The 26204-nt window shown below is 42.6% G+C and overlaps 1 protein-coding gene across 1 annotated transcript in view; it reads right to left on the bottom strand.

Moving 5' to 3' along the window:
* Positions 1-26204, bottom strand: part of RGS12 (regulator of G protein signaling 12) — a 115095-nt gene that overhangs the window by 20477 nt on the left and 68414 nt on the right. Inside the window, exons 5-11 of the mRNA XM_069977357.1 lie at positions 10119-10288; positions 7430-7522; positions 6382-6525; positions 5790-5969; positions 5169-5328; positions 3727-3839; positions 709-900 (exon numbers count right to left, since the gene is read on the bottom strand). Coding sequence (XP_069833458.1) covers positions 709-900; positions 3727-3839; positions 5169-5328; positions 5790-5969; positions 6382-6525; positions 7430-7522; positions 10119-10288 — 1052 coding nt within the window. The remainder of the gene's footprint in view (positions 1-708; positions 901-3726; positions 3840-5168; positions 5329-5789; positions 5970-6381; positions 6526-7429; positions 7523-10118; positions 10289-26204) is intronic.

Here is a 26204-nt window from a genome sequence, read left to right as displayed (position 1 = left end):
TTAAATGTAGCGGCTGCAACATGCACAGCGGAGGGGATTAAGGGAGTGTTCACACTGAGGAATTGAAGAGGAAAGTTTTCTGCTTAAAATTTTCTCTTGTTCAGCTCTGGTGGAATTCAAACGTAAATTTAAAAGACCCAATGACTTCTATGGGATTTCTCTAGCAGAATCCACCCAAAGAAGTGACATGTCATTTCTTTAGGCGGAAAGCGGATCCGCAGCGGGACATTCCGCTCTTAAATTAATATGATAATCTGTAAATTCTGGAAGGGGTTATTCAGAATTAGAAAACAGAGCTGCATTCTACCAAAAACAGCACCACCCCTGCCCTGAATGAATGTGGTATTACCTAAACTTTATTTACTTCAATCGAATGGAGCTGCAATGCCACATTCAAACTGAGGGCAGGAGAGGTGCTGTTTCTAGAAAAAAAAAAAAAAAAATCTAATCCTGACCCTGTATATGACCACCTTATACATGTAAAATTATAGGAGGTCTTACTGCTGGGACCCCTGTTATCTTGAGAACGGAGGTTCTGAAGTGCTCATCAGTAAGAAGTGGAAGTCACACGTGCACATCACAACTCTACTCAAACTCTATGGGGCTACTGAAAATAAATATATACAGTGCACCCTCTTTAATGTCAGATGAAAGGCATTTTACTGTCCTAGTCCTAAAACAAGTGCAAACAAGACAATGGTATAATACCTTATTTCCTCCAACTAAGAACAGATCCACTGCAGCAATGTTAAAGCCATGCTTCTCGCAAAGGCTGCTTAAGATCTCTTTAATGGAGAAGCCACTTTTCACAACCATGGCACAGGAGGAGCCGTCCGGCAGGGTAATGTAACAGTGTTTGGGGGACTTCTCGGAAGAAGACGACACTCTTGACGATTCAAACTTTGAAAGAGAGAGAGGGAAGTATTAATAAAAGAGCAGACAGCAGAACCAGAGTTTCAGACAACGTGGCTCAGTTACCATCACTAGCGAGGTTACGTATGGAGCACGCAACATGCAAGCCTGCGGAGGGTGCCATTGGTGCAGGACATTGTGTGTGTGTGTGTGTGTGTGTGTGTATTTTATATATTTTTATTATTATTTATTATTATAAATATTAAATTATACAATGTATGCTTCATAACAGGTAAGCCATATGAGGAAATAGCATGTAATTTAGATTAGAACAGGCTAGAACAACCTAACCATAGTGTTTAGTGTAGCCCCAGAATTTAGTCAGAATATCCAAAAAATACACAAATCTCAATGCCATTTGGCTGCTGGGGACTTTACTGTGCAAATGAGGGGTAGTCTCTCGAAATATTTACAACAGAAAAGAACCACCAAGTCCTATACATGATTAAGGGGTACATTTTATAGTAGACGGAGACAGATCTCCCAGTAACCATCTAAACAAGCGAATGGCGGCAGCGGCAGGAGAGCAGTGTGCTGATCTTGTAGGGGCAGTGACCTGTCCACTCTGTATGGCTAACCTTGACACTCCAGCTGTTGCCAAACTACAACTCCCATCATGCCTAGGAAGCCAAAGCCATATCTTTGGTTGTTCAGGTATGATGGGAATTGTAGTTTTGCAACAGCTGGAGTGTCAAGGTTAGCCATCACTGTGTTATGAGGACAGAATGATATGTAACAGTGACATAAAGGGGATGGGACAGACCATATTGTAACTAATCAATGAACAACGATAAGAGCAGAAGGGGAAGATTATTACGATCTTGTAGGAGGTAGCCCTCTGCTTTTAAAGAATAAAAGGACACGTGGCAGTGACATGAAGTAGATGGAGACAGAACATACTGTAGCCAGCTATGTGACACTTGCAATTCTCCAGAGTGGACAAGCACACCAGTCATTTGCTAAAGGTCACAATAATGACAGCAGCAAGGGAGTATGTTCATCTTGTAAAAGACCTGTCCTCTCTTGTTTAAGGAGAGCATGACGTGTGTCAGTAATATGCAGTAGGTGGAGATAGAATATTCAGTAACCAACCAGAAGATGAGAATGATGACAGCAGCAGAGGAGTATGTTTATCTTCAAAGAGGCAGTGACCTGTCCATTGCATTTTGAGGAGAAGAGGACACATGAGAGTGACATGAATTGGGTTAAGGATAGAACACCCTGTACCCGGCTATGTAAGGTTACAATTGTACTGAGGGGACTGAGGTATGTACAACACCCATTAGCTAGGATGAGAATGATGACAGTAGCAGAGGGGTATGATGATGTAAAGGGCAGTGACCTGTCCTCTCCTATTTGAGGAGTGCATCACATGTGTCTGTGATATGGAGTGGGTGGAGATAGAATACACATTAACCAATCAGAAGACAAGAATGATTACAGTAGCAGAAGAGTATGTTGATCTTGTAAAGGGCAGTGACCTGTCTGCTGATTTTTGAGAAGATGATACACAAGAGTGGGACAAAGTGGGTTGAAGGAGAAGTGCGGCAAAAAGTTTTATTAAAGTATGTTTTTGCCCGCCAAAAGTTCACTTCCTGGATAACATGGTGATGTCACTTCCTGGATAAAATGGTGATGTCACGACCCAACTCCCAGAGCTGTGCGGGCTGTGGCTGCTGGAGAGGATGATGGCAGGGGGACACTGAGGTACACAGGACACTGGAGGGACACTGAGCATCCCTCTGCCATCCTCCTCTCCAGCAGCCACAGCCCACACAGCTCTGGGAGTCGGGTCGTGACATCACCATTTTATCCAGGAAGTGACATCACCATTTTATCCAGGAAGTGACATCACCATGTTATCCAGGAAGTGAAGCCTTGATGCAGTAGTAAGTGCAGGGAAAAAAGCACTTTATAAGCATTTCCCGTAATAAGTGAATATTGGTAATTTGTATAACTTTTGGGGGGCAATACAATGATTTCATTAAATTTTTCGCCGGACTTCTCCTTTAAGCATAGAAAACTGTAGCCAGCTATGTACGGTTACAATTGTACTGAGGGGACATGTCCACCAGTCAGCTGCCAAGATAAGAATGATGACAGTAGCAGGGAAGGAGTATGTGCATATTATGGGAGGCAGTGACCTGTAAAGGCAGAATCATGTGAAGAGCAGAAATGGAAATTAAAGTCCAGAAAAACAATCTGTGGTTTTGATTCTGCATTTTTTTTACAGTAGGCCTTGTTCTCGTGGTGTTTTGTTAAGCTTTCACACTTCGCTGTAGTGTATATTTTTTTATAGCCTTGTATTTTAAATACATGTGATCAAGTGACATGTGGCTTATCTGCACATAATCTGCAAAACCACAACAAAATACACAGTCAAAAAGAGTGCATGGAAGAAATCCAAGGCCACCCTCCCATTCCTGGTGTAGATCCCTATGTATTTTTCCAAAAAGCCTAAAAGTTATAGACTTTAATATTATTTAAAATGGACTGAGCAGGGAAAATTCTGCAGGTAGATATAGCTAAAACGAGAGGGCAAATTTTGTGCTGCCGAGCTGAAGGCCATGTAATATTTATCAGACCTCAGCCATGTGAAGGGATGGCTAGGACCAATCTGTGTCCATGTCCTCCTAGTATAAAAGCAGCCGGATCTGTAAAGTTTAAAATTCTCCTGAGGGGTCACGTACACCAGCCGTTTTGCTAAAATGTGCATAATCGGTAATGCAAGGTTATAAAAGGCAGCGCCCCATGTCAAGGTGACCGATAAGAATTTGTCTTGTAAAACAATTACAAGTTTAATGTGATCCTTACCTCGAGCACATTGCCATTACTGCCACAATTAATCATCTCAAGGCTCGCTGAAGAGGATACAGAACCTTGCGACTCTCGCCTCCTGCCGGGAGCCCCGTTGATAATGGTGGATTCTGCCAGGAAAGATGTTAAAAGGAAAAAAAGTGAGCCAACAGGTAACAGGAAACGCTTGTCCCCATGTGTCCACAGCCCATATGCTGGATGCTCCTTATAATCTTTGTGTTTATACTGTATATGTAATCCAGATCCGCACCCAACTACATCCAACATCCAAAATAGTCTGCCCCAGGCAACCCCAGGTAAGCTTGTGATGCTTTAATATATTAGTGGGTGTTAACTCTGCAAATATTATGTGAGATTATATAGTGTATGAGCCTGCCTAGTACTTTTTTTTCTCGTGTATATGGGGGTCTCCCAACCCTACACAGACAGATGGTGTTGAAGGGGGATAAGGACTGGGCATGCTAAATTTCAACAACCGATCCTTTTGTTTTCTCTAGAGATAAGCCGCAGCCAGGGGAGGTCAAGCGGTGGTATGACAGCAAGAGTTGCACAGAGGTGAACCTCTGCTCGGAGGGATCATAAGATTAGGTGAATGGTGTGTAGTGATCTGTTCTGTACTGAGAGGGAAATTGGACATCACATACTAAGCTTAGGCTGTTGAACAGTGTCTACACAAACCATCAGTAGCACTCGCACAACACTGGGCTACGAGCCAGACATCCAGCTAAAGGTGTCACACTGCTCTTTAGGGTAACATGGTGCAGAGACGGTGATGGAGGTCTATCCTCTAGCCGCACTATTGTCTTGGACACAATGATAGACAGGAATGGTTCAGAGACTACATGTGTAAGAGAGCTTTATGAGGGAACGACACATCAGTCCTTCTCTCTGGATTATGGTGTGGGGAGGCATATTGTACAGTAGCTGGACCCCTCTAGTCTACATAACAGCTTGGCAATACATTGATTTGGTCATGAAACCAGTGGTAAGGCCATTTCTACAAAGCACCATATTTATACCAGACAATGCCAGGGCGCATATTGCATGTTCTACTATGCGCAGTCAGCATAACCTACCCATTCTATCAGGGCCTGCACCATCTACACACTTGTCTTACATCAAGCAAAATACAAAGTTGTCAGTAGTGGATCTTGCCCAAATGCATTCAGCATGGCAGGACAAGAAAATACAATGTTTGTGTTTGCCTTTTTTTTTTTTTTTTTTTTTTAGAAATCAGGGAACTATATGAATAAATTGTCAACTGGGCATCACCATTTTCATTCACAGACTTTATGGAGGAAAAACAGAGGAACTCTGCTCCATATTGGTTATTCAGGCATGATGCCGACCACTAAAGTCATCTTTAGGTCAATCTACCTAACAGGTTATGTCTAGAGGCCAATAATTTCTGGCAGTTTAGAAAAATCGAATGTACTTACCATTCTGGATCTCGCCATTCTCTCTCTTCTTCTGAGACTTCCCCATGCTTTTACTCCTTGACCAAGAAAAGAAGGTCCCCTTCTTCTTCTTCTCATTCTCTTCCTCTCCTCCAGACTCTTCATTTAGAGATCTTCCTGACTTGGTTTTCTTGCTGGCTTGCTGTGGGAGTACAGGAAACACATAAGTCAGGCCACATACTTCAGCAACAAAATCATTGTCCTTAAGAGATGATATTTTTATCACGTTCCACTGGCGACATGGACAAACACACTTCTGGGGACAAACACACTTCTCCCCCCCTCTACCTGGAGATTAATGGTCGTCAACATAACACCAGTCCGGAACACTGACATAAACAAAGGGCCAGAGCCAAGTGCATACATCCACTACTACTGCATCCGACCATCATTCCTACTGCAACTACAAGACCATAAAACACCATCTATCTTCTCCTCTGTATTGATCATACAATACAGATTTTATTTAGTTGAAATCAAACAAAATGGGTATATGGGTAAAGCAGTATTGTAGTTTCCCTGCTGCTCGGGCACAGCTCAGGATAACCGATCCAGGAGTCACAAAATAAGTAAACACATACATACAGTAAAACAAGCGGCTACCTTCTTAGGAGTGGAGATATTGGAGCGATCAGAGCTAACGCTATGTTTTGAGGTGGGACTGCTTGGTATCTCCTGGGGGTCTGGGAGGGATCTCCCCTCCACTTCTGCAAGCATACATTCCTGGTACAGGTGGGACTTCAGGAATCTGGTGTAGCTGTCAAATTTCATAAGGTTAAAAATCTGAAAAACAAAGAAACATTATTTTCCACCACTTCTACATTCATGTAATACATTTCCCTGACAGAACAGTCCCATAAGTATAATTTTGATAATAAACTAAGCTGTTATACTGGGAAGGAGAGGGCAGTATCCTGAGAGTTCGGATAAAATTATTCCACTCTGATGAGCCAATAGTTCAATGGGGACAACAAGTTTTGGTGAGCCAGAAAAGTGCTCACCGCAGGTGTCATTTGCCCAGTTTTGACAGGTCACACAAAGGGCAATAATCAGCAGGGGGCGACAAAGAGCACAGGGAAAAATAAAGGAGAAGGAGAAATACTATAATATATATATATATATATATATATATATATATATATATATATATATATATATATATATAATATATTAGTTAGTATAAATATGGCCATACCTGGAGCTGCTGTTCTTTAAACATATCAGGTTGCGGTGCGTTCAGTATGTCATCGGCCAGCTGAGCCTGGCTATCAATGTTCACCGGAGTGGTTGCTTTGCTGCTCAAGAACTTATTAAATATCTCCCGTGCTCGGTATGACAACTAGAAATAAAAATTAAAAAAAGACTAAATGAATTTAAGATTTATATATCATCAAGGCAACCGTAGTGAGGCGTAAGGTTAAAGGTGAAGTTCAGCCACTTGATAAAGTTTCCATCTAGCAGAGGCAGGCAGGAACATAAACTATATACCCAATCAGTGACTGGGACAGGACACTGCTGCAGTCACCGATTGGCTCATCAGAAAATTTTCTCCGGCAGGGGGCCCAAAATCTGTAAACCGATGCTTTGCTAGCAGGGGTATGATCATTTTTTAAGTTAACCCCTGTGGAATTTTTCAAATGGCCAGACCTTTACTTTACATGTGCCTCAAAGTTTTATACAGCTGAAAGAGAGGCTTTTCCGCGTAATTGTCTTAGTGTAATATTCCAAACAAAAAAAGAGGTTGTAGAGGGCACTCACCATTAAAAACTTCAAACTTTATTCAAAATTATTCTTTAAAAACCACCATAGCAGGACGAGCATGAAGACAGACGCCAAGTCCTCCTAATCAGTGTGGCAGAGTGACAGCTGTTTCGCGTGACATGAGCACGCTTCTACAGACGCATCCGCAGATGCTCGTCCTGCTATGGTGTTTTTAAAAAAGAATTTTGAATAAAGACTGACGTTTTTGTTGGTGAGAGCCCTCTAAAACCTCTTTTTTGTTTGATATCTACTACATTGAACTGCATTCTTAGTAAAAGTGAACTCATACCCATAGAAAAACAAAGAACGTAAGAAGCAGGTGAAATATGACAAAGTAGTGCCGGTGACTGTTTATTTTTCTGCATATTAGTGTAATATTCCTGTATTTAGTTTGCAGATATTTTTTCCAGCAACCACAAAACCCGGTCATAACATTTGAATAGGGTTACGCACAGATATCCACCATTGCGTAAGCAATTTACCTCATTTTTGTCATGAGCTGGAACACGACTAAAATATTCGCAGGACTGCCAGAACAAGATGTTCTCCTCACTAAACTCTTTCTTTAGAAATTCCTACAGGGGACAAGACAAAAAAGGGATTACAGTCAGGCCAGTGCACATAGATCCCCTCTACTGTATACAGTAAAGAAATAATAATAATAATAATAATAATAAATAAATATTACATTACACAATAAAAAAAACCTGGAGGGTAAATCCACCCCAAAAATGTCCACCCATGTAACAAGCCACATGACAAACTTCAACAACTGTGCTTCTTAGATTGAGCACCTTTCATTTTTATCTCCTGTATTACTGAAACTTAACAGATAATATCTGCAAGAGAAAAAAAAGAGAGAGTGGAGCAACACAAGACTTTAGGATCAGACTACAAAGGGTTTGTTTGTAGTCTGTTACCATGGAGATACATAGATCTGCATACTAACTGTATATATAAAGTAGTTAACAATTGACTCTAATGAGTCAACATTGAAAATTGTTAAGCCTTCGAGTCATTACGTATTTCAAGTCTTCAGACACTCCACTAAAACCTGATACAAGACTCTAAATCAGGGGTACTCAACAACTTTTAGTAATGGTCCACTTACCGGGGTCTATTGTCAGGTGAAGGTCCGAGCTGAACATCATTAGTAAACGTGTTGCGCTCCCCCAGTAGTATATAGCCCCTCTGTTGCTCCCCCAGTAGTATATAGACCCTTGTGCCCTCCCCCAGTAGTATATAACCCACCTGTACACTCCCCCAGTAGTATATAGACCCCCGTGTGCTCCCCCAGTAGTATATAGTCCCCCTGTGCGCTCCCCCAGAAGAATATAGATCCCCGCTTTGTGCTCCCCAGTAGTATATAGACCCCCTGTGTGCTCTCCCTCCCATATAGCCCCCTGTGCACTTCCCCCAGTAGTATATAGACCCCCGCTTTGTGCTCCCTAGTAGTATATAGCCCCTCGCTGTGTGCTCCCCCAGTAGTATATAGACCCCCGCTTTGTTCTCCCCAGTAGTATATAGCGCCACTGTGTGCTCCCCAATAGTATATAGACCCCTGCTTTGTGCTCCCCAGTAGTATATAGCTCCACTGTGTGCTCCCCAAATAGTATATAGTCCCCCCTGTACTCCCCCAGTAGTATATAGCCCTCCTGCTGTGTGCTCCCCCAGTTATGTAGCCCCCCTGTGCTCTCCCTCCCATATAGCATATAAAATTAAATAAAAAAAAAAAAAACACTTCTACTCACCTGGGTCCGGGCATCTCCTCTTCTCTCCCCCTCTTGTGGCCACACTGCAGCAGTCACAAGAGGCCGCTCTCCCCTAGTCCTGGCTCCGGCGCTCCAGTGAGGTCACTCGAGCGCCGAAACCAGAGACAGGACAGAGTAGCCTCTTAAGACTGCTGCGGCCACAAGAGTCACTGACAGGGAGCAAGACGATGGCTCCCTCTCTGTCAGTGCTGCTCCTGCACTGTAACTATCAGCGCTCGTTGCTGGTATACAGGTATACTGAGCTGCAGCAGGGGTCCGGACAGCTGGCCTCCACAGTCTGCGTTCGGACCGCGGTTCGCCATTTGAGGACCCCTGCTCTAAAGTCTCCTAGGTCTGTGTCATACTGGCCTTCTCCAGGAAATTTAACAGTTGAAAAGCAGAATGACAATTTGAACCCATTTTGCCCCCACTGACATCAATATAACCTGGTCATCCTCTAGAGTAGGAATGGGGAAACTTCATCCCTCCAGCTTTAGCTGTCCAGGCATGATGGGAATAGTAGTTTTGCAACAGCTGGAAAACCAAAGGTTTCCCATCAGTGCTGTATGCGACGAGCGATAAGCTACCATGACTCTGTTTTACCTAAAACAGAGATTTCCTCATACAAAAAAAGAATTCTACGATGGAGTTGGTAATTATGAGATGAACCTATTCCCTTTTTTTCTTCTAGTGGCTCCATACCGGAGTTTCTAATTTAAAGGACCATCTGTTTTCAACAATGCTTTGGCCATAATGTCATTGCAATAAATCTCGCAGCTAGAACTCAAACTGATCAGCTATATCCTGCAAGAGTAGTTTCCCCGCAGCGCCACCACAGGTGAAACAAAGCATTACACAGCTTCCATTAAATTAAATGGGCTGCCTGTGTAATATGTGAACACACAGAGCACTGCAGAGCATGAGATACACCATTAAGGTATTTGGATTTTGTTTTTCTCAGACAGCCCCCTTTAAATCATGTTTTTGGATCAGTGCTGAGCCTGAAGCTGAAAGCTCACACAGTGAACTCATTATTGTAATTTCCATGTAAAACTCATTTTTCGGCACACTGATTGTCAGACAAATTTTTTTTTCTTCCAATGAGCCACTTTAGCGGCAGCTGCTCCACTCATGGCCTGAAGAGCACTTGACAATTACTCTGCTTTATCGCAGTTCCTTTCCACCAGTTTGCCCCACCAAGCTCTATACTTGGCTGCTTTTTACTCTTCACCCTCTGCCGAGCACATGTGCCCGCTAAACAAAACTTTTAGGCTTATTAGAACATTTTTGACAACTTTTTTTTTTTTACCAGGATCCATAGTGAACTCATCACACCCCTAATGTTATTGCCTGGATCACCCTATAACTAATACAACTTCCGCAGTCATTTATCATTTGTGACGTGTATAAAATCACTTACTGTGAAATATCGAACCCCAACTGGATCCTGGAGCAGTCGTTCGAAGGACACGGCCCAACTGGCTACCCGCCGCTCTCCGAGTCTCCGGCAGCTCTGCACACTGGGCAGGCTGGCATTGCTGCTTAGGCTGTTCTCGCTGACACATCCTTTTAGATCGGTGCTGTTCAGTTCTAGAAGAAAACATAAGACAAAACCATGATGTATAGTCTAGGAATCCAAAGTCTGTCCACTTCTAATGAATGGGTGAAGTAAAGGGGTCCTAAGTGCCCATTTCTATCAATTGGTTATCTATGTGATGAAGGACAGGACAGATCCTCCGGAGTACGAGACGCTCTTGGTAACCCAGGGTTGGTATAGGGGATGAATTCTAGATTGGTGGTTACTAAAGATGAGTGAACTTTGAGTATGCTTGGGTTCATCCGAACTTGGAACTCTTGCCATTTGACTACTGGTGGCTAAAGAAGTTGATTACAGGCCTAATGCTGCCTGGATAACATGAATACAGACAAAGGCCATATCCATGTTTTCCAGGACTCCCTAGGGCTGCATCCAACTTCTTCAGTCACCGATAATAAAATGCAGAGATTTTGGGTTCGCATTAACCCAACATACTCGAAGTTCACTCATCTCTAGTGGTCACAGCTAGAACAAAGCACTATGGTCTCTTGTTCACTTCCACACATATAAAAGGCAAGAAAGAATTTCAATGGAGTAGCAGTGTAAGCTAAGGACCCCCACTGATCTAGTGGAATGGTGAATAATGCTAAAAGCCTGCGACAATCAAATGCAAATCATTCCCAGCATATGTAAAACACAAAGTAAATGGAGAAAAGAAGATACATATCCCAAACAATATGAGTAATCACACCCAGATCACAGAGAAGATAGTCGGCCTGGCAGCCAATAAAAAAAACTGGAAAATCTTTTCTATATGTGCAAATATTTTTTCGAGAAAGGATACAATAGTGGTAAGGACACAATGATAATCACATAAAAAAAAAAAAAAATGCAAAAATTTACGTAGAAAAATAATTAACACAATTCACTGCCTACAGTAAAGCATATTCTCATCTACAGCTACAATTGTACTCCTGAACTCAAACTGCCCGTCACTCCCTGCTGGTTCAGCCTAAACAGGTTCCGTTCTGGTGCTTTGCATTCTTAAAAGGAAGCTTTACATACACATGCCACTACTTTTTAGTGCCTATCCAGCACAGCTATATGTAACACACATTAAGAGCATTTATCTCAGTCCCGGCAAATAACAGTGCAGTATTAAGATAAGGCTGGCTGCGTAGTGATCTAACACATGGGACGCACCGATCTGACAGCAGGCAATCACATCATCACAGCGCCCACAAGGCTGCGGATTAGAAGCTTGTCAGGATAATTACGCCTCCCCCTCCACGCTCTGTGTGCGGGGTGGCAGTCAATGGGCAATCAACTTGACTAGAGAAAGCAGAATGTGCCGAAGACCTATCATTATGTTAACACGCCACGTGCAACAAAGAAGGCCTTCCACAGGCGTGCACATTCAGATACGAGCAGAGAGGCCTGTTATTTTCATTATTGTTTATTTAATATGTGCCAAGAAATTCTGCAGAGCAACTGAGGGGAGGCGTCGGGCAAATGTGCTCATCCATGGAAAACATACAATAGGCCCAGGCTCAATAACTTTGTCTCGGAGATGGGGCAGCCATTGAAATAAAATTATTATCCCTACATGAACCTGTATTGGTAAGGATTTTATAGACAGACTGCATTAACCACTTGCGTTTTGGGTCACGATTTTTTTTTTTTTTTTTTAAATGCAAAAAGTAAGTAACATCACAAACATCACCATTACAGGACCATATCTCAATGTACACTACAGTGCACCCATGATGGACACCTTGATTTTAACGGACCAAACATAGGGGGCATTCATAATTTCCGTACACGGTTCGTAAATACGGAAGTTGTGCTACGAAAGGGAATTCGTAGTTCCTGACATCATCATTCATTATTGCCTGGTAACCAAAAACACCTCAGTCTATAGTTGACTACAACACGGCAAGCCCAAATATGTATTCCCAGAGGGCATTGGCCAAAAGAAAATTTAGGTCAATGCAACTCTGTACCCACAATGTGACCCCCCCCCCAAACCACTTGTACCTTCGGATAGCTGCTTTTAATCTAAGATCTGTCCTGGGGTCCGTTCGGCAGGTGATGCAGTTCTTGTCCAAAAAAAAAAAAAAAAACTTTTAAACTTTCAGCCCTGTGCTAAACTGCCATGGCCTAGAGTGTCTATGGGCTAGGCTTGCACCGCCTCTCCATCCTTCCTCCCCACCCTCTTCACCATTAGGAATGCCCTGGCAGAATTTCTTCTATTCCTCACTTGTCTGAAAACTGTACAGGTGCCTCAATGATCCAACACATGTGCAGTGCTCAGACAGGTGATGAATAAGAGAATACCTGACTGGAGCATTCCTAATGATGAGGAGGGCGGGGAGGAGGGACGGAGAGGCGGTGCCAGCCTAATGCACAGACACTCTAGGCCACGCCAGTTTGACTCAGGGCTGCAAGTTTAAAAGTAGTTTTTTAGGACAATAACTGCATCACCTGCCGAACGGACCCCAGGACACATCTTGGATTAAAAGCAGCTATCTGAATGTACAAACGTTTTAGGGGGGGGGGGGCAGATTGTGGGTACAGAGTTGCTGTAAGGTTTATTGAATCATCTTTCTTGGAAAAAGATCTTCTGGGTAATCAAAAACGCCATAGTCCATGAACAAGTTGTTCGAACCAGCAACCTAGCAGACCATAAAATAGAGGAGATAAGAGCACAATAGACAGTCTGGCCACCAGGATCCCAACCTTTTACGAGACAGAAGGCCAAATTCAGACGACAAAGACAACAAATTACCCCTTCATGTCTCTACCAGTTAATGCCAGGTATTTTGAGTAGTCTATGGTAATATTCATTATCCATAGTAGTGTAGGATGACAGTCTAGAGTTGAATCAATTTATTTTGTGTCCTTTTGCAGTTGCCTTTATAGGGAGCTCATGGCCAGACTCCAAATTCAATCTCACCTCCTCGGAGTGGCTTTCTAGGTCTTTGGACTCTACCTTCAAGTCAAAATATCATACTAAATCAAAATGTCATGTTCTTGAATTACGGGCTATAAAATAAATTACATTTTGGAAGTAGAAGAAATGCAAAGTTAGTTTTGTGAGAGGTTTGAAGGAGGTTTTCCAGGGACTTCGAATCCACCAAATTTTCATCATGGCTTTGATACATTTGGCAGCACATTGTAGAAAAGGCTCTATTTTAATATTACTACAGACACCGGAGCCCTGGAATTCTACTATAGTAAGAATAAACAGTCAAAATGTAGTCAAGACACATAAAAAGACTAAAGCTAAGCACACAAAAATACAATCCATGGCATCCATCCTTGGCATACAAATCCATCCAGATTCCAGTTCTCGTAGGATACGTTCTGCTAGTCCACAACTCTCTCTCTCCGAGGCATGTGTCCAGAACAGGAGAAGTGACATGCAGAGAAAGCCCAGGAGGGAAAAAAAGTCAGCTTTGAGAGTTTGCTTCCAGGCCTACTTTCAATCAACCTCTTCCTAGCCCGATCCCTTTGCTCCCGGGCTTTCTCTACAAGTCTCCGGCCATGCAGCGAAGAGGTCCCCTGGCCTTAGATGAGATGTTATGCTCCAGATCTGCCATAACTGTGCTGTCGGCTGTCTAATATTTTAGAGCCATGACATATGTGACGAAGAAGATGTGCTCATATGCAAGAAGGAATAGAAAATGAGTGTCCCATTCAATTTTGGATGCTTTAAAAAGGGTCCTATAGAAGAGATTAATATGGTGCCCCACCACCTGATGCTGGTTGATGCCACCATACCTCCACACTTAGGGCACGGGCTTCACACTTAAAACACACCACTCCCATATTGTAAGAACATGATGCTACAACATAAATGAGATTACTTTAGAGTATAGGGGCATTAAAGTTTTATTGATCGCTCAGACATTGTGATAGGAGGATCTGATAAACCTATCTAAACAAAAATCCAAGGTGTATCGCCAGTCTGCAAACTTTAATTAGACCCTCCTTACCTTTTGTTTCTTTGTATGGTCGATCAAAAGGCGTTTTGAACCCGAGCTAAACCCACCAGTCACAAAATATGCTGAGCCTCCCTGTTCTCTGTAGCTCACTCATCGGCTTTGCTACAGAGACTTTGACATAATGAACAGAGTCATCTCAATATTTTTAGAAGTTGCATTAATTTCCACTCTTATATTGCTAGAAGCCTAGATAAGATAGGGTAATAATGTCATAAGTGATACACGCAAATAAGGCTCTAATACATGGGGACATTATACAACCAAACAGACCTATAACTGCCCTGTGTAATAAGGCCAGCCATCGGCTGATCACGTCTTTTCTTTGTCCAAAAAAAAAAGAAAAAAAAGAAAAAAAAAGGTCACATAGCTCCCTGTGTAATAGGGGATGTGCGGCCAACAACTGATGGCAGCAAAGGTCTGCATGAATCATCCACTGATCATTGCCCTCGCTATGTAATAACGCTAAAAAATACAAGTGCGGTCCTAAGCATGCTTCCTGAATGCAGCTATACTTCAGAACTTTTTCACTTTCTTGTGACTGTAATAGTCGAGAAGGTTTCTGTCAACTGACTCCCATTCATTGCAGAATTAAAAAAACATGGCTGCTTTCTTTCCGAAACAACGACACTCTCAAGTTGTCCCTAGTAACGCAGCTCGGCTCCTTTGAAGTGAATGGGGCTAGCTGCAAAACCAAGCAAGGGGGTTTTCCTTATCAATTCCTATAGGAAGGTCTCCCATACTAGAATGGAGAGCAGCTACAAGAGTGTCTTTCACTGTGGAGGACTTGGCACGTCTACACAATACACAGAGAGCTCATTGATTTTAATGGGAACTGGGTAATACTTTATTTCTCCTGTGGAGGCACTGCAGAAACTGAAGACATGATAAAAGAAGAGTCACCCCAAGATCATCTTATCGTTTGAGGATCCTCAGATTTCCTCGGTTAATGAATACCCCAAATTAGGTAAATCTCCTGCAATTTCTTTTTGGGAAAATCAGGGTAATTTCCTTATTGGTTCTCTCCACGCAGTTGTCAGATTACAGAAATATTAATATATACACACACACATGCATACATATACACACACATATACATACACACATACACTAAAAGCTTCCTGTTCAATAAGAAAAACTTTATTTGAAGAGAAAATCGTCCCTGGTACCAGGCATGTTATATACAGTGCTGATTCTATATTCTCCCCCATCGCTGACAGCTGGGATTTGATTTATATTGGTGGGAGCAGATTTTTTTTTTTCTAAAGGAGCTGGCAATTGCCTACAGAATCTGTCTGATCGGTTATTATAACATTATTCATGTGCTGTTTCCCCGATCTCGGCGTCTCTATAAATAGCCTTTTTTTCTCTCTGACTAAACATGAAATTGCTGTTTTCTCATGTGCGCTGAATTCTTGAAGACATGATATGCATCTTCAGAACCTTGTGAGAACAACGGCGTGTTTATCTATCGTATCTCTCTGATGCACAGCTTAGATTTTATCCCAGATAAGACGCTGCTGAATGTTCTGTAAAATACCCTGTAAATAGTTGGCTGCTGCTTCTCACATAGTTCTCAGCGTCATAAACACCGGTCTTAGGGAAGGTTCGCAGCACCTGACTACGAGGATCTACAGGTTCTTGTATGTTACCCAATGTTGGCCGTAATAAGGAATATACAATTAAAAAGATATGGCTGCTTTCTTCCCAAAACAGCGCCACCCTTGACCACAGGTTGTGCGTGGTATCACAGTTCAGCTACACACTTTAGTGTAGTGGAGATGCCATACCGCAAATACAACCGATAGACAAGGGTGTCTCGGGAGGACAACCCCATCTTTAAAAGAGCAATTGACCACCATTTATTCAGCTGGTGAATTTACTAGATGTTATGTCCAGGAAAGCGACAGGTGGCCATACATTGAAGTAGTAGTGTTTAGTACCAGTACCAGTCATTCAGATTGGCCAACCGAGAGTGATAGAACTAAAGGGGTTTGTGTGGAATACCACTTTAAATGGGTTATCCCACGTTGAAAGTGGCCATGTTTTTCTAACACGGGATAACCCATTTAAAGTGGTATTCCACACAAACTTAACTTTTGATATGTTGCTGTCCATGGTGAGACTAACAACTCCTTCCATACTTGTTATTATCTATTCAGTATCCTTCCCCCAGTTCTCAGCTGCTGCTTTCTGCTGAAGACACAAAAATCTGCGTGTGAGCTTTTCTATCCGTCTCCCCCTCCTCCCCCCTTCCCTTCTAAGACAGCTGATGTAAACAAGTCCCTGACAGGCTTTATCTGCAACATTTTGGCTTCTTTGCAATGCTGGGAGGGTTAATCTGAGGTCAAGTTGCTGATGAACTCACTATGATTATCCCTCCTGGTATTACAAAGAAGCTACGTTGCTGCAGATACAGCCACCCAGGGACTTGTTTACATCAGCTGTCTCAGAAGGGAGGGGGAGGAGGGGGAGACAGAGAGAAAAGCTCACACACAGATTTTTGTGTCTTCAACAGAAAGCAGCAGCTGAGAACTGGGGGAAGGATACTGAATAGATAACAAGTATGGAAGGAATTGTTAGTCTCACCATGGACAGCAACATATCAAAAGTTAACAAGAAAGAAAAAAGTGATGGCACTGCCTGGCTCTCCACTAGATGGCACTATCTCAGGCTGGGTCCGGTATGTGGTGGTGCTCAATCCGAAATAAACATGCTGTATGAACAATGAATAAAGGATAAAAGGAGGCACTCACCAGCAGTGTATTCAGACCATCCGGCTTTAATTGCTGTGCGCAGGGGGAGCGGGGGAGACAAGGTGGGTGACCGCAGTTTCGCGGCTTAGTGCCGCTTTGACGAACCCTCAAAGCGGCACTAAGCCGCGAAACTGCGGTCACCCACCTTGTCTCCCCCGCTCCCCCTGCGCACAGCAATAAAAGCCGGATGGTCTGAATACACTGCTGGTGAGTGCCTCCTTTTATCCTTTATTCATTGTTCATAACAAAAGTTAAGTTTGTGTGGAATACCACTTTTAATGGGTTATCCTGCGTTAGAAAAACATGGCCACTTTCTTCCAGAGACAACAAGACTAGTGTCTCAAGCTCAGGTGCGGTTTGCAATTAAGCTCTATTCACTTCAATAGTACTGAGCTGCAAAACTTGCACCCAAACTGGAGACAAGAGTGGTGCTGTCTCTGAAAGAAAGTGACCATGTTTTTCTAATGCTGGATAACCCCTTTAAGCTGACACCTGTCAGATCTGAGACGGCTGTAAAGTCAGACACACAACTGCACCTGTATTATATGTTGGTGTGAAAGCAGCTTATAATGGTAAATAATATATGCATTACTATACGAATCTTGCATAATAGATAGCAATAAACACATATGATGCAGAGCTGACACAGGCAGTATTTGCATATAGGCAATGCAGTTTACATGCAAATTATGTGTTAAATTATGCTTTTATGAGTTAAACATAGTTGTACAAACTGAGCTCTGCTACTTTTCTGACAGCGACCCAGCAGCACGTAGTTCCTATAAAATGCACAGAATCTTCTGTTCACGTCCATGCGTTCCTGGAAGGGACATGCCTATGACTATGCCAAGAACTATTAGTTACATAATCTATTCACATGCCATCATAATGGGTTGCCACAATATATAGTGCCCGGGTTGAGCAGAGTTAAAAAGAAAGTGCGGCGTTGGTACACGTCCAGGAATTAACTTGTTGTGTTAGGCAGGAAAGCCATAAAATCTTCACACAAACCACAAAAAAAAAAAAAAAAAAAAAAGATAAGTGACCGCGTCACGCAAGGACAAGACGGAGCTGGCTTTTACCTGGGTACAGCTGGTAGGAACCTGTGTGCCACCTCACAAGATACTTCAGATCACTCACAGAGAACCAGCCATCAGAATCCATGCCCGTTCAGCTGCTGACTCCCATGACCCCGCGGGTACAGTCTCTGGCAGGGAATTGGCACATTGTTCCCGGCTAACACCTCCACCTTAGAGACAACTTAATGTCATTTCCCCGGAATATCCGCCGCCTGCCTCGACATTCGGACAAATTAATTCTCCTCGCCCCCTCCATGGCTTGAAGGAGTGAAAACCGATAGGACTCTCAACAAAGCCGCGCGGGAAGGCTACTAAATAATTGAATAAAGAAGACCTTTAGCCTGCCGCAGATAAAGAGGCCTCAATTATTAAAGGGACAGCCGGCCGCAACCAATCGCGAGAGGGGAAAAGGAGTTTACCAACTTTATTATGGGATGTTAGCGCTACAGGCAAGGAACGACTGAAAATAATGGCGCCATCGTAAGCCAGCTTGAGAATACTAAGAGACATCTGAATGGAAGTAGCAGAGGTGAATAAGTCACATGTGGTCATATGGCCCCAACTTGGGTGATCTCATAGGAACTGTATACAACATGGTGGTTGCAACAGTATAGTCTAGGGCAGGGTTGGGGGACCCTTGGCCCTCCAGTTGTTGCAAAACTACAACTCCCATAATGCCTGGACAGCCAAAGGCTGTCCAGGCATGATGGGAGTTGTAGTTTTGCAACAGCTGGAGGGCCAAAGGTTCCCCATCCCTGGTCTAGGGCAGCGTTTCCAAGCTTGTGAAAAAAAAAAAAACAGCTCTTTGGCTGTCAGGACACGATGGCTGTTGTAGTTTTGCAACAGCTGTAAAGCAACAAGGTAGGGAACATTGATCTAGAGTCACAACGAAAAAACTTAACGTAAAAAGTTTTGATCAATCAAGTTCGGGGTGATAAAACCCTCACTGGTCACTATATAAAGCCGAAATGGTCTCCTACAGCAATACAGAGAACACAGGGAGCTGGGGAGGGAGGCACTTAGTCGAGCACCTCTCCCTGCGATCAGTGGGGGGTGAACACTCATACTCCGACTGATCTCTAGGGGCCCATAAACCTTCAATATCTTATTCAGGCGACAACCATCTCTTCCAACGAAAATTTGGCCCGAACATACATGTGTTCTGAATGGGGAGTAAGCCGCTGCCAGGCAGCAGCTTATCTCCCACACAATAGAAGGGTCAGGCAATTGAGATCCAACATGTTTGATCTCCCTATTTCCAGACATCATCTGTTGGGGAGTATTACACATTAGGTGGCCACCATAACTTTTCAGTAATGTTTATGTACCATTTAGCATTGTAATACCGCCATGCTGGCTAGTTGGCGACAACTAATTTGACTCTCACAAGCCCAATCGATCGCTTAACGATTTTGAAGCAACAATTTGTTTTTCATAACGATCAGCGTTTAGACGAACTAAAAAATCGTTTAAAAAAATAGTTATTGTGAACATTTTTAAGATCGCTTAAGCCCATCTCATTGTTATCGCAAAAATTCGAACAAAAATCGTTACGTGTAAACACATCATTAGTTTTATTTATGCTTTTGCTTTATTTTCCAGCAACAGTGCCACTCCTGTTCACTGGCTGCAGATGGTATTGCAGATCACCCCTATTTGTTTGAATGAAGCTGCAATACCAGACACAACCCATAGATAAGTGTGGCACTGTGTTTCTACCTCACACAACCCTTTCATGACTCCATTTCTTACTGAAATTGTATCTGAAATCTGGGCAGATTTTTAACATATTACGACTATAACCCCTTTACGTTTTCTATTAAACAGCCAGTCTATTGTCTGCTTTATGTCTTTTTTTTTTTTTGCTGTTTTGTGTAGAATTTAGCATCTTGCAGGCTGCTCTTGCCTCCCCAGGGAGCATACTAAATATTCAGAGCTTTTCTTACAGATGCCAGGGATGGACCAGGGACGGTAAATCAATGTCAGCCTCCTTTTCCTGCTGTTTAACCTCTTACACCTCTAGACAAAACGACACGGGGGAAACACGACTTACAGAGCTGGAAAACTCACCGCAGACCGCGCCAGTTTTACAAGAACTCCCAGTAAAGTCCTGAGTCTGGACTGGAGCCATGCGCTTATGATGAAATATAATCTCCATAGCACGGCAGATATTCCCAGTCATGAATTACAAGTCAGACGTGCCCTGTTTATACACACAGTTTCATTTCCCTTTATTTTTCTATGGCTGTTCATTAAATATAGAATTTTTTTTTTTTAAATAGAAAATAAAAATGTTTACCAGTCTGTGCCTGATATTACTGCACTCATCATGAGACTGGGTCGTAATACCAGATGTGGCCACTACAAAAAGTATGGTGCTGTGCTACGTAAACAATGAACGGGATAACCCATAGCGTTTCTATTTACTCATTTTTGGGGGTCTGATCTAGGATTAATCTATGGGGGCTTCGCTTTGGCTGACCAGGCATGATGAGAATTGTAGTTTTTTTTTTCACATTAACTACAAACAAATCTGCTATATTGAGTCCAGAATACAGGGCATGACATTGTTCTTCACATGAAGCTACTTAAGGGACCACATACATCAAGAAGTCATTTACGATGTCTTTAAAGTAAACCCACTGTGAGCTGACCTTGTTCTCACGACAATTTACCACCATGTCCCATACAGCTCCACTATTGTACTGTACTGGGGGCTAGAGACGCTATACTGTAAATCAGGACACCAGCAGGTTTTGTAAGAAAACATAGGGATCGGCGGGAAGATAGACCAAGGATAGCCAGATGTATCGGCACCAAGTGACATACCTAAATGCCAATAACCTCCCTGGCAAGGTAATGGTGCTCCTACTTTCAATTATTGTTAAAGGGGTAGTTCACCAAAAAATATTTTCTTTCCGATCAACTCATTCTAGCAAGTGCCAGTGATTTGTAAAAAATAAAATAAAATCTGAAGTCTCCCAGTACTTATTAGCTGCTGTATGTCCTGCAGGAAGTGGTGTATTATATCCAGTCTGACACAGCGCTCTCTGCTGACACCTCTATCCATGACAGGAACTGTCTGGAACAGTAGTAAATCCCCATAGAAAATCTATCCTCCTCTCCAGAATGGAAAGAATACCACTTCCTGCAGGACATACATCAGTTGATAAGTACTGGAAGACAGAGATGGGACCAGTTAATATGAAAGAACATCTGGGGGAACTACCCCTTTAATAGAGTTGAGCGCTCTCTTTGGAGGACCCAACAAAATTTAACACTTGCTGAAGCGATTGCTAAAGGTCCTTGCAAAGGGTCCATCCACTTTTTTTTGTAGATTGTCAAAAACATAGGAGAATTTTTCATGGTAGGACATTCCATTTACAAAAAGGTGATGTCTCTTTAAAGGGGTTATCCAGAATTATAAAAACATGGCTGCTTTGTGTGATAAACAGCACCTCTCCTTCTCAGGTTGTGTGTGGTACTGCAGCTTAGTTCCATTGAAGAGAATGGAATAGATCTGTAATACCACACACACAGCCTTAGGACAGGAGTGGCACTGTTTTAGGGTGAAAGCAGTTATGTTTTTGGAATCCTGCATAAGCCCTTTAAGATACTTCAGTAAGGAAACCATCTATAGTAGTCAATCTGATGGAACCTATATGAACATATGTTGCACCACTGATGCATTTCGCTCTAATTGAGCGTATAGGCCCTGGGCCAGAAATAGCACCACTCTTGTTTACAGGTTGTGTGTGGTATTGCAGGTAAGCTTCTCTAAAATGAGTTGCAATACCACACACAACCAGCGGACAAGAGTGACGCCATTTCATAGCCAAATATTTTTTAAGTTTACCACATGTCTGTAATGAGCGTCTGTCACAGATAACAAGTATTCAAGTTCTGGTTTGAGAGTTATTCTTCACATGATACAAATTTCAATTCACACAAAACCTCATTGACAGAAAAAGCTCTGCTCCTCGTCCCTATCACTCTGTAAACACGGGCTGGATTCCCATAGTGTGTTACTTTCCAGGAAATCTCCATTTGTCACACAATTCATGGAATATCAGCAGAACAGAGCTGTGGTGTGTTCAAGAACCGACGTGATCCCTGCAAAGTGTGTGATGGGTCAGGACGGCGCTCCAAAGATAAGATACACGCAAAGAACAAGATGTCGCTCTGTCCGGCCCCAGTCATTGGCGTGAGTCCAATAGATGGTATAAGACTCATAACCACACTGTACTCACATGACATCAGTATGTACTGTATATATCATCAAAGGCAATGACCACTGACCTATATTTTTCTTCTCAATCCCTCATAGTAGGAGTCTACACTTTCATGTATGGATATGTGCATGTGTGTGTGTGTAATATATATATATAATTTGTGTGTGTAAAAATCTCTATATATACATACACACACACAAATATATTATAAATATATACACACACAAGCAGAAGAACAAATGTGTAGTTTAATCTGAAACGGACTGGTTGCTAGGGATAAACTGCTTGACAACGCCATATAAAACACTGGTTGTTAGGCAGTGCATCCCTAGCAACCAAACATAACACAGGATTTGGCACTGTGAAGGCCACAGTGAAGGAGGAATGAAGCTCAGTGGGGATGACACTGACAGGTTTTTGTAAAATATAATATGGAGTAATGACCCATAGAACCATATGATTCACTAGGTTTTTTTTTTCTACCCTCACATATAAAATCTTAGATTACAGTCCGCGGTACCTGTCAATTTGGGAGGGGATCAGCCAAGTATCTAAAATATAGGGGGGCTTGCAAGTACAGTAATGGACCCTATTGACTTTTATCAAATGTAATCAACTAGTAATTACATTCGGGTCATTTCCCAAACATATACATATGTATTGACCAACAAAACACAACAATCACTGAACTCAGGGAGAACAGTGAAAAATTCCAATGGAGTACTCATTTACGAGTCTCCATTGATTGTCCCATACAAAATTTAAATATGCAAAAAAGGGGTCCGTGGAGCCTCAGTTACGAGTCTCAAAACACGGGAATAGCCAGATATCCCTCTCTCCAGAGAAGGAAGCCCATTGCCAAGGGGTGCCTCCTAGTGGGGAGAGCACCAAACCACCCTGATACGTAGTCCCTCAGGTCCTCACTCTGTTGCGAGCTTTAGGACCTAAATAGGGAAACACCAAGGTGGCCCCTGTGAGTCAAAGTCTAACTCTGTGGCGAGTATAACGACATAAGACAAGGGTTACCAAGGCTAGGCATCCATCCACAGACTGCAGTTTCGGGGTATTTGCCCCTCGTCAGTGTGGAGCAGGATTCTGGCTACTGGGGCAATGATAAATAGACCAACAAAACACAACAATCACTGAACTCAGGGAGAACAGTGAAAAATTCCAATGGAGTACTCATTTACGAGTCTCCATTGATTGTCCCATACAAAATTTAAATATGCAAAAAAGGGGTCCGTGGAGCCTCAGTTACGAGTCTCAAAACACGGGAATAGCCAGATATCCCTCTCTCCAGAGAAGGAAGCCCATTGCCAAGGAGTGCCTCCTAGTGGGGAGAGCACCAAACCACCCTGATACGTAGTCCCTCAGGTCCTCACTCTGTTGCGAGCTTTAGGACCTAAATAGGGAAATCAATACATATGTATTGATTCAGACTCCAAAGTGTGATGTGCTGTACCGAGTCTGCGTCGATACATATATACCTTCTCGAAATGACCTAAATGTAGTTACAAGTCAACTATAGTCAGGCCATTCAAGTCTATGGTGCCCATGCAGGAATATGTTGGCATCCCATTTTGACAGTTTGCCAATGTATATGGGGTGCGGACAAGCCCAAAGAAGCATGGCATACGAAAGTGTAATAAGGGCAAAGAGATCACTACAAGCTCTGTATTACCTTGCCATCTGGTCTAGGCTCCGTTTCCCTTAAATTGTTCCTTTCAATAGAAAAAGTTTAAAATCGGTTGAGGTCTGAGTATACAGACCCCCACCAATTTCTAAAACGAGACGGGAGAAGAGTTAAGTGCTTGATGCAATTTCCATATTGTTGTACAAGAGCATGGGTCTCCAAACTGCGGCCCTCCAGCTGTTGCAATACTACATTTCCCATTATGCCTGGGCAGCCAAATCCAAAGCTTTAGCTGTCCAGGCATGATGGGAATTGTGGTTTTGCAACAGCTGGAGAGCCTCAGTTTGGAGACCCATGTAAAAGACAGATCCTAAAGATCCCGCAGCAAGCTGGGGGGTTAGGCGCAAAAGCATACACTTCTACAATATTCTGGTGCCATACTCACTCCTCCCCATTGCTGCAGCTCTCTATCATTGCCATAGACAACATTAGCTGCGGCAGGCCCCAGAAGTAAGTGGAGGGCGGTACACATACATCTGCTCTGGGGTCTGTTTTAAAAAGGTATTATGGCCTAAAACCAGAATTAGAAGATTGTATGGTATACGCTAAGTATTATGACTTTTTACAATGAAATAAAAAATTTTGCAGATTAGAGGCGTGTCCTATATAAATGGGCGGGCCACTATTTTTTAACATTTCCCTCAAATAAAAGGAAATACTTGTATGACAGTAATAATAAAGCCTATTCTGTTGAAAAAAAAAAAAAGGCAAAGAACTTCCCCATGTTAACTTAGAAGAAATGTAGATTAGAACTGATTATAAAGTGCTAACATTACGATTTGCTAATCAAGGCGGGGAAAAAAAATTTGTATAAATTATCCATTTTATGCAACAAAACATCTGCTATCATTTCTAAATAAATGTATGCTAAGGCGTCTTCATTAGTAAAAAACGAACAAAAGCAGATGCGCCCGTATAAAATCATAATACATTATCATACGATCATAAAAAAAAAGCAGCAATCAGATTGACTATGGAAGCTTAGTGTTGTGACCATGTACCTATGTAGGTGTACTATGGAAAAGGGCCCCATGACTATGAAGCATGTACTGTGGATTCCTACTTTGTAGTAGGTCCATATATTACTAGCTCTTGTCTTCGGTACGGAGGCAGGAAGTAGGTCTCCGACGTTACCATATTGGCTTTTATGGGGCTTATTGTCTCATCTGGTCACCGATATAGTCCTCACCCTCCCTCTCCAACCTCCTCCAGGCTGTAAGCCAATCATACACTCTGGTGTTATTTTCTGTCCCGTCAAGACCCCAAGAAGAAGAAGAGCACAGTCTATTTCTGCTGTCTTATGGAAAGCTAAAAGGACCCATGAGTCGTAGTGGTCAGGATTTGTCGTGATCCATTATAAAGGAGCTATCTGGGTCGTGTGAACGTTGCAATAGCAAGGACTCCTACCGTTTTTACTGTGCGTGAAAGAACGTTATCGGCATCAGTGCCCAAAGTACCACGTCTCCACCCGGGATAGACCCAAGTCTTCATCATAGACTAAGACTAGGTTGTTTCTAAGCCAATAAACAACTTCTCCTCCTGCAAGAAGTCACGTCTAGCTACACAATTACCGTAATAGCGTTACACAGACTGGACATCCATGTAAAATACTGAAAAGTCCACCACGGAAAGGACTGTCCTCTTTAACATCAAAATGTTTTGGTTTTTTTTACAAGACAGCCCTTTTAAATATGGTCCCAGTAAGGGTCTTTTTACCAGAAATGCTTAAACTTCTGCACCAAGCAATAACAGTATAAAAAGAAGCCAAACTTTTCAGAGTATACGGGAGTAAGGAATGATGTGCTCAGCATTATAACTTGACACCGTGATCTGTTCTCCAAAATTGCTTTTCAAGGCTCAATACAAAATAACCTTGAGTCCGAAGAGAACTCATAACAGGACTGCACCTCTGGTAAGGAGGAACGACCCATGTCATCCAATTCATTCTGTAAACCAATATATTCTCTCTGCAGTGTCTGGCAGCATAACAAGAACTGAGCTCGTAATCTGGTGTGGAGAGCAGAAGACATGGCGGCACTTCTCATCTCGTGTGCGGAAACAAGAAATAGACAAGATAGCGCCACTCTGGGGTCCTCTGTAATCTTAAAGGGGCCACTAATGCTGAAGTTGGCAGCTTATATGCTAATACAAAAGTATGTGCAAACTCGGCTAAGATCTCTTTTTAGGAACTTTCTCTTTGTCATC

Source organism: Dendropsophus ebraccatus, chromosome 7 (genome assembly GCF_027789765.1).
Source record: "Dendropsophus ebraccatus isolate aDenEbr1 chromosome 7, aDenEbr1.pat, whole genome shotgun sequence".
Lineage (NCBI taxonomy): Eukaryota > Metazoa > Chordata > Amphibia > Anura > Hylidae > Dendropsophus > Dendropsophus ebraccatus.
This window is presented reverse-complemented; position numbering and strand designations above follow the sequence as displayed.